The sequence below is a fragment of the Oreochromis niloticus genome, linkage group LG8, assembly GCF_001858045.2.
Source record: "Oreochromis niloticus isolate F11D_XX linkage group LG8, O_niloticus_UMD_NMBU, whole genome shotgun sequence".
NCBI classification, from domain to species: Eukaryota; Metazoa; Chordata; class Actinopteri; order Cichliformes; family Cichlidae; genus Oreochromis; species Oreochromis niloticus.
In genome coordinates, this window is record NC_031973.2 from 4,399,024 (window position 1) to 4,408,412 (window position 9,389).

Genomic DNA, 9,389 nt, shown 5'->3' on the forward strand with positions numbered 1-9,389 from the left:
GGATCAAATTGAGGCTCATCTTGTTATTTGGTGACAGACTGTGTTCAGAACCAAAAGAAATTAAAAAGACAAAATCAAATTGTTGATAAATGTAACCCTATTGTCGATATGACATCTTTACATATACACACACTGACATCTGTTTGTGTATAGAGTTAAAGAATGATTGCATAACATATTTTAAGTAAGTCACACTTTAAAAAAAGCTGCCTCGGTTTCTTCTGTCCCTTGACAACTGGACGGTGCATTCCTGTTTGAATTAGTAAAATACCACAGGAGGGAGTGCGTTATGTGTGTGATTTGGGTGGAGGGTCCCTCTCCCTGGTAACATGTGAATGGGATCAGAGGTCGACCAATTGTGAGACTGTGCAGAAAGTTTCCTCACACGTCAGTGGGTTCCTGTCACTCCAGTCCTTGCTGCTGTTGGTGGGTCGAATCGGCTATACATAGAAGTGAAAAGCCTCATTGAGGCTGTTTCAGCGTCTTCATTTCTCATTCACTGATGGGAATAATGAATCAGTGCCACTGAGGGCAAACTATAAAACCTGTGTTTATGTAATCAGGATCCATTAAAAATAATTTAGCTCTAAGGCCAGGAGATGGTTAACTTAGCATAAGTCGCCATAACAAGCTGTAACAGTTTTTAAAACAATTGTGCATCTGTACTTTATATAGTGTAACTACTAGACATTCGTTCTCCTTTTACATCCAGAGGCAACCACGCTTTGAGGTTGTATCACCTTCCATTTTTAAATTAAAGTACCTTAATTCATGTGCAATCGCTTGAACTTTTTACAAGATTTATTAATGAGAGGAATCAACTTAAACAAGAGCAAGGTCGTAAACAGAAACTCTGCACAGGTGCCGTGGGAAACCAGGGGACGGACAAATGGTCGGGTACGCGGAACACTGGGAGAGCACGGGCTGAAACTTCTGCATCAGAGGAGAGAGGTGTCACTGGACCAGGAAACGAGTGAGAGGGCTGAGGTAAGTGGTACTTGTGGAGAGTTTGTACTTACTGGTAAATACAGGCCAGTAGTTATAATTTTACCTGATTACTTTTCAGTTCTCTTCTTTTTTGGGTAAAAAACAGTCATTCAAATGGTAATGAAAGAGTATTCTCAGCAAAGTTGAATTAAAAAAGTTTTATTTTGATGGAAGTTTAACTTAAATGTTCAGATTTGTACTAATTTTTATTTAATTACATTAAACGAGTGAGAGAGACAAGGCCAACGTTTACAGACAGGTAAGAGAGCGCAGACTGTCATTAGCATCACAGCTGATTCTTTTGTCACATATTAGGCGATCAGTCAAACAGCTCTATTAAATTTATGGAAATCACATTGAGTACAGATGGATATTAAGAAATATAACACTTCCACTCCTGAATGGACATGAATGATTAAATTCAACCGTAACTATAGCAACAAATCACATCTGTTGTCTAGAGTCGCTTTACATTGGAAGGCAGAGACCCTATACTATTAGAAAATGAATCCCACCAATCAGAGAGCCCACTATGAGCAAACAATCAGCAACAGTGGGAAGGAAAAACTGTTGCAACCTCTGGTAGAACCAGGAAATCTGTTGAGACGCATTAGGGGTTAGGGCAACAGATGCAAGTCTTCAGAGCAGTGACAGTGTGACTTTCTTTGTGCATACTTTAACCTGATTTAGTTTTCAGTTTTCTTACTTGTCAAAATGCATCATGGGTAAAAAACAATCCTTGAAATGGTAATGAAAGAGCATTCTCAGCAAAGTTGAATTAAACAAGTTTTATTTTGATGGAAGTTCAAGTTAAAGGTTCAGACTTTTATTCTTTTTTTATTTGATTACATTAAAGTATTTTATTACATTAAACTAATCAAATTAGGCCAATTTTGATGGAGCTCCTGACCCAGCCCAAGCTCTCTATGAAGACGAGGAAAAACTCCCCGGGGGGCCAGATTGATGGGAAGAAACCTCGGGAAAGCCAATTCAAAGAGAGATCCCCTTTCCTGGGACGGCTGGGGGGGGGTGTTACAGGAACTCCGGGATACCAAAATTTAGAATAGGCCAAAAGAACAAAAAACAATATTTTCCTGTAAAAAAGACACAAAAAAGAAAGTTAGGTAATGTATCACACTTATATGATAAGATATGAAGTGTGTGTCTGTGTGTGAGAGAGACGGGTTTATCTGAGCCAGGGGTGAAGCTGGAGGTCCCCCAGCGTTGGGCGCTTCTCCGGGACGTTGGTTAAACATGCGTCCAAGAAATTCTGGCAGTCTGGAAACAAAGAAAGAAGAAAAAAGATGAAGATGATAGTTCCAGTGATCCAAGCCATCAATGAATGTTGAAGCGTGACGTTTTCTTACGTGGAGACAGATCCTTGTTGAATATCAATTCCTTTTGGAGGAACGTCACGGTATTAAAGTCCCCCACATGAAGCGCTTCATACAGCACCACTCCCATTTGCCACACCGTGGTGGGTCCAGCCTTGTATTTCTTGCATCCGTAACATTCGGGAGGGGTGTGAATAGGTGTACCTAATAAACAGACACAATTACAATTTCTTCTAAAACAAAAGGCACAAATTGCTACATCTGTGAAGAGCAGGAGCTGAATATGTTACCGTAGAAGACGCGGTACAGCGATCGCGCCTTAGCAAAGCAGCTCAGTCCAAAGTCGATGATACGAACACGAGGCACATCTGAGCCGGTCTCAATCAGAATGTTCTCACTCTTGATGTCCCGGTGAAAGATGTGCTTATCCTCCAGGTCCTTTGCTGCATCGACCAGCTGCTTCAGAATGACCTGGAAAAGATGAAGAAGACAGTAACGAGTCAATGTGTTGATGCTTCTCTGATACTCTGAGCTTTGACTGAATGCTGTACAGTCTAAGGCTCTTCCAGTCAACTTACCTTGGCCTTTTCCTCTGGTAAACATCCTCCATTTTCTGTTATGTAATCATGCAGGTCCACAGCGGGGACAGGTCTCTCCAGCACCAGGATCAGCTCTGTGCCGAGGTCAAACCAGTCCAGCAGAGACACGGGTGCTGACGTTCCCACTGATCCGTCTGCTTCAGCTGCAAGCTTCAGCATAATGGCCACTTCCACTGAGACCAGCTTCCCGTTTTCATCCTGATATATTCCAACAAAGTGGATGATGAGGAACAGACGCTCCACAGGTGAACGCTGCACTCAGTCCAGGAATGTAAAAACAGTTCAAGTGTTGCACACTTACCCTCACTTTGATGGGGATTCTGTCCTTTGGAATGTGTTTGATGGCTACCTAAAAGACACAGAGCATTGGTGAGCATTTCCTCAGTATGACATCATTAAAGGTGTGAAACAGCACACGTCTCAGCTTACGATATTATTATCTGCGTTACTGCCTGTCTTACTCCCACCATCTGAACACTTACTGGGAAATGATCCGTTATCCGGTAGCCAGCAAACACTGCTCCACAGCCGCCTCCTCCAAGATGGTGCTCCTCCACGTATCTGGCCTGGAATTCACCTGAAAAGACAAACACACATGTTGTTTCACTACAGCTGTGACACAAATGACTCTCTGCTGTAGCCTAAATGTTCATTTTGCTCTTCACCTGAGTATAAAAGCCAAGCTGCTTGCTACTTACGTCTCTGGTCAGCTGCTGAATTTTGGGCGCTGTGTTTGGTTTTGTCCCTTTTCCTTCTCTCGGGTGGCTCTTTGCTGTCTCCTGCAGCCTTTCTTTTACCATCTTTCATGCACCCATTTGTGCTTTGACTGCAGTCTGCAGATGTGGAAAACACCAAAGCACATCAGCTTATTAGATCATAGACACAAATATCTCCCAAACACTAATATCTTAAACTGAGCAACCAGCTGTGCACTTAATCTACCCCTCACTCAACTAATTAGCCTACCTTTACCAGCGTCCAAGGAGGAAGACGCTTGCTCCTCGTCACCGCTCGTAGGCTCAGCAAGTTTCGACTTCTTTGCTGGACTGGTTGTGCCGGCTGCATCTTGCTGGAGCTTACGCTTCACTCCTTTGACCTCATGAGTGTCTGAGCTGGTGGAAGGAGCAGCCTCCTCAGTGACCCTCCTCCTTTTTACGGGGGTCTTCCTTTCAGGACTGGCCTTTCTTTTAGCCATCCTGCTCTCACAGTCTATAAACAACAACAACACAGTAGTGAAAAAGAGTGCTCGACATCAGGACTGGAAGGATTTTGATGGTATTTTAATGAGTGTTGGTTAAATTCTAATAAGTTTATCCTTTTGATAAAAACAGAGCCACACGAGTCCATACCAGGTCTACTAAGTCTTAGATTCATGACACTTGTTGGTCTGTTTTTACTGCTGAGTCCAAGAATAAACTTGTCCCATTATTTTACCAAAGACAAAGTGCCCCAGTAACCTTTCTTTGATTAGACATGTTGTATTTCTGCTATTTTCAGTCCAACATAGGATTCAAATGATTCATTTTATACACAGAGTGTCAACATTTTTAGAAATGTAGATTCTGTTATTTGGGGGATTTTACACAGATTTTTGTATTTGTTTACTTACTTTGATCTCCTGGATCTTTGTTATCTGCTGGACTTGTATTTTTTCTTGTTTCCTTGTTCATCTTAATTTTTAAAATCTTTTAAACAGGAAAATGTAGTGACTACTTCTTCAAGTGTGTGTGCGCTTGTCTTTTCTGAGCTGTTTAAGTGAGTTCTGTAAGTGAGCTTTCAAAAACTCAGGAGACTATGGCAACAGAACCTTGCCTTTCAGTGACATCACCGACTGCCAGTAAAAGTGTTCCCAAGTAGTTTAAAGAAAAACACTGTGGCACACAAAGCCATAATATTTCATATAATTCAGTAATTTCATATTAATTCAACTGTTTCTTTCATTATATTTTTATATTTTTTTATATTTTAATATTGTTTGTATAAAAACTTGATGTGTGGATGCCAATATCAACAGTTCTGGTTGACCAAACACTGATAAACACGGTGTCAGCTACATTGTCATCTGATTTAACGTATTTATTATTGTACATTAAACTTTCATATTATATCAAACGATTAACCAATAACAGAGTGTGTGACTATCAAATGTGAAATAAAATATAACAGTTTTTTATAAAGGCATTGGTAACTGGGGGTTTTTTTGTATTTTGTATTTTTTTCTCTTAGGATCATTCAGTAATACAATGTGCACGTAGGTCCGACCATCAATTTCTATCACTTGGTCAAAGGCTGAGAGTTGGGTGTCATCCCGAGACTGCTCCAGTGGAAAATCTTTCACGGGGCGGCGGGCCCTTGTAGTGAGGCCCTAGTGAGTCTCCTCCCCCCCCGTCATCCTGAGCACCACACAGACACTACACGCTACTAAAGGTTGTGATCGCATCCCCACATACTGCCCCAAAAGGTTATTAAACCCCAGCCAATTTGTTTCCAAAATTAGGGGATGTGACAGGCACAAACTAACTGCAGCCTTTATCCTATGTGTTTTGCATGTGAGTGCCCCCATGCACACATTTAACCTACACCCACTCCTCCTCCAATTATGCCCCGGGGTGAACCAGGGCCTGTGTGCAGCCTTTGTCCACCAAAGCCTGGCGTATACCCCCTTGATACCTTACTGGAATGCTGTACCTCCGTCCGGGACCAGGGACGGTGGGGGGTGCCAGAGCCCCAGCGACGCAGAACACCTAAGGTATCCGTCTGTGCCGCCCTCGGTGCTTTGGGTGCAGTGCCTGTTGCTTCTTGGGCCCAGGGAGGCAGAGGGGGAATATGAAAAGTCTAAAGACACCATTTGACCTTAGAACTGGAGAAGCTTCTGGGATGAGAGGTGAAACGTCTTCAAGCAACTTAAAGAAGTCCGGACGCTTTCCTTTCCAAGCTTCTTAGACTCTAAAGACGAGAGTTTGCACTTTAAGGAATGTCAACAAAAGGGAAGACTGATATATATATATATATTTCTTCATAATGACAAAAACATACTTTAAATCTATCATGAATTTGTTGAGAGGACCATCCTCTATGCAGGTATCTTCTGACATACAAACTGAATCAGGATAACTTGGGCTCCCCTTAGCTGTCCAGTATCGGGCTCACTGTGCCCATCTCATGTTCTTGTGGTAGGAAAGATGCGCTCCAAGTTCACATTATGAAAAAAATAAATTATTGTTGGTTTAAGAATAAAGTCAAAATTCTGTTAAGAGATAAAAGTTGAAATGTGGAGATTATAGTTGTCGTTTTAGGATAAACTTCCAAATCTGCTATACCCTCTAAAAAATTATTTGTTTAGATGAGTTAGTGAAAAAACTTAATCAGCCTTCTTATCATGTTTTATGATACAACATCCATCCTACTTATTTCTTAAAGGTGTAACCAATATGGTGAGTAATGAGGGTGCTAAACATGCTCTATGAGCTATACTGACAATTTAGCTATGTACCAAGTTATCATAGTTATGTGCAATGTTATAAATGAAATAACTTTACTTATCTTATAAAATAGGTTAAGGATAAGTTAGCTGTTGTCATTCGCATATTTTAATGAGTCCTGAAGAAGTCACTTGGATGAGTGACAAAAGAGGATAACAGGGAATATGTGTGCACTGTGTACATGTACTATGAATCATTTTTCTCTCACACAATGCCTTATAATAAAGTTTCGAGATGATTGCTTTTATTATTAAATCTCTTTGTTTACAAAGACAATTAGGATGAGTAACTGAAGCGTGGGGTTGCACGGGACAATGTGACCTGGTTTAGAGCTCAAACAGCTTTGTTTTCAACTCAGGCAGAAACGCTGTCACGTCTGCTTTCTACCACTAGAGGTGGCCTGGCATCTCTGACCTTCCAAGTTCAAAGTAAAGTAGGACAGGCACACATAGACCACCCCCACCATCACAGCTGTGTCTCTGCTCCCGTATCTTCTGTTTACTCAGGTCGTCATAACAACTTTTGATGACGAGAAGGAGCTGGGTGGTGAGGGTGGGGGTAAGATGATACAGGGGAGAAAAGGTCACAGGAAGTGTGTGGGCTTGTTTTGCTTTTTGTGTACGGATGACCTCACCAAATTTAATTATCACATCATCAGATTTTATGAAGAAGCTAATTTCAGCCTCGAGTGTTTGCCTCCCTATTAAAAGGTCAATTAAAGACTGCAGGGGGAGGAAAAAACAACCTCTGGAAGGAACATTTATTGCAAGATGGGCCAAATCTTAAATGAAGAGACAGATTACAAGCCATTAAAGTTCTTGAGATGACCAGAGGTGGCAAAAATACAGGCATTCTGTACTTAAGTAGAAGTACAGATACTAGTGTTACAAAGTACTCCAGTAAAAGCTGAAGTACTGATTCAACTTCTTTACTCAAGTAAAAGTGAAAAAGGACAGGCTTTAAAGTGTACTCCCAGTAAGAAAGGAAAAAGTAACCCCTTGGAGGACATTTTTATTCTATTCAATTATTTATATAGTGCCAAATCACAACAACCAATGCCTCAAGGCGCCAGCTATTTTTGTGCAAAGCTAACTGAACCGTGCGCTATATTAATGTAATGATAAAACAATATTAGTAGTACGAATTTTAATTCTGCTAAAAGTAATTAGCTTGAATCCGTTAAGTTGAACATGAGCAGAGAAAAAGAAGGAATTTTTTTTTTTTTTAAAAATCTCTACTTTCTGCTGCCTTCATTGTAGAGGGTGACTTTGCCTCTAAACAGAAAAATGAGTATGGAAGGTTAAAATGGGATTCAGCAGGTGCAGGAACCCTGCTAAACTGCAGAGGATTTTCATGTAACCTTTAAAACACAGTTAGTCTACTTCAGTTTGATGTTTCACAATATGAAACATCAAACTGAACAATATGTCACATGTACAGACTCAGTATCTGATTTAAAAGCGTGAGGACTTAATGTCAGCTTTAATTTCCAGTTTATCAAACACCACTGAGCAGTCCTTATCTTTAAATCTATCATCTATTCTTCCTGTCCTGTTCTGTCTTTCTTATCTTTCTCCATCTCTGAGTGAAGTTAGCTCTCTTTCCTTTCTTCAGCTAGTACATCAGTTCGTGTGATGATGTTGTTGAACTGATAGAAATGCTGTAAAACATCATGTCATGTAGTTACTCCCTTTATGCTCCCCCTCTGTAGCTAGATGCTGACTACAACTCACGGACACCTGCACTCCTTCCGAGTAAATCAGGGGTGTCAAACTCAGACATTCGCCCAGACAGCCCGCTTTAACCTGAACTCCTCTTTCCGTCAGTGTAAAGAAGTTACATATTTAACTGTTTTTCTACGTGATAAAGAAAAAGCTGCTGTGACAAAGAAAGAAATCTTTTAGCACAAGTCTTTTGACTTAAATTGTTAGAAAATGTTCTTGCAGCTCATTGCCCAGACTGTCCAGTTTTTTTAAGACTCATTTAGACACTCAGAAACTGAGCCACGGTTCTGTGCTAAATGTGAGCTGGAACATCTTATCTCTTTTCTGAGGTTACAAACCGCAAAGTTACTGTTTATTTTCCATGGTGCGTAAACTGCAGATTTTAATCATGCAACAGATAAATTCTGATTTTTAAAATCAGACTTGCAATAACTAAATATTCTTTCTAAGTCCTTATCATTTACTAATTTTAGGAAGGTTATACATCCCTATAATATGCTTGCATTAACGTGGTGAAGTCACAGTAAAGTACTGTGTTTGACTGATACGTGGTGGCTGTGGTGGTCAGTGTTAGCTTTCATAAAGTGTAGTAGAGTTTAATTTACATTAAAGCTGGTGATGCTTCAATTCATTCACTGAATTCATTCACTATACCAACGTTATACAGTTTAGCATAAAGAGAACATACAGTATATTGTTAGTGGAGGAAATGAAACTCAGCCAAGAAAGCTGTGAAACATCTGCTGACATCGTTGAATTCGGTGGTGCAAATCTACAAAAAGCAGCAGGTCAGCTGATCATAGCTTGGCCACTAAGAAAATCTACTGGAGCTCACAACAGAAATGATTTTGAATTCGTATTTCCCCCATGCTGAATCACTATAACAGATCTTATTGCTCCCCCACTCTCCAAATCCCACTTTAACCTCTGACTGTTCATATTTTTCTGTTTTAGCATAGAGGCAAAGCCATCCTGTGGGCGATCTATCCTTCAAGCTCGGGTCTTCTACCAGAGGCCTGGGAGCTTGAGGATCCTTGTTGTTCCTGGGATCTGCTGGAGCCACTCGCCTAGCTTGGGAGTCACTGCACCTAGTGCTCTGATTACCACTGGGAACACTGTTACCTTCACCCCCAACATTCAATTCAATTCCATTTTATTTATATAGCGCCAAATCACAACAACAGTCGCCTCAAGGCGCTTTATATTGTACAGTATTTCCTACAATAATAGATACAGAGAAAAACCCAACAATCATATGACCCC

At 40.7% G+C, this 9,389-nt stretch overlaps 1 protein-coding gene across 1 annotated transcript; it reads right to left on the reverse strand.

The window, feature by feature from the left end:
* Window positions 1–1,760: 1,760 nt before the first annotated feature.
* LOC102080391 (serine/threonine-protein kinase pim-1) lies at window positions 1,761–4,687 on the reverse strand. The gene is made up of 9 exons (XM_005453684.4): window positions 4,530–4,687; window positions 3,887–4,129; window positions 3,619–3,753; window positions 3,403–3,497; window positions 3,222–3,269; window positions 2,900–3,118; window positions 2,612–2,792; window positions 2,355–2,525; window positions 1,761–2,265 (listed from the first exon to the last, which is right to left on the reverse strand). The coding sequence occupies exons 1-9, from the start codon at window positions 4,588–4,590 to the stop codon at window positions 2,174–2,176; spliced, it is 1,245 nt and encodes a 414-aa protein (XP_005453741.1). The 5' UTR covers window positions 4,591–4,687; the 3' UTR covers window positions 1,761–2,173.
* Window positions 4,688–9,389: the final 4,702 nt, after the last annotated feature.

Coding starts and splice junctions, on each gene's coding strand:
- LOC102080391 (XM_005453684.4), bottom strand. CDS start 4,590: ATGAACAAGGAAACAAGAAAAAATACAAGTCCAGCAGATAACAAAGAT. Junction 4,130..4,529: donor CAAAGATCCAGGAGATCAAA/GTAAGTAAACAA, acceptor TGTTGTTTATAG/ACTGTGAGAGCAGGATGGCT. Junction 3,119..3,221: donor GAATCCCCATCAAAGTGAGG/GTAAGTGTGCAA, acceptor GGAATATATCAG/GATGAAAACGGGAAGCTGGT.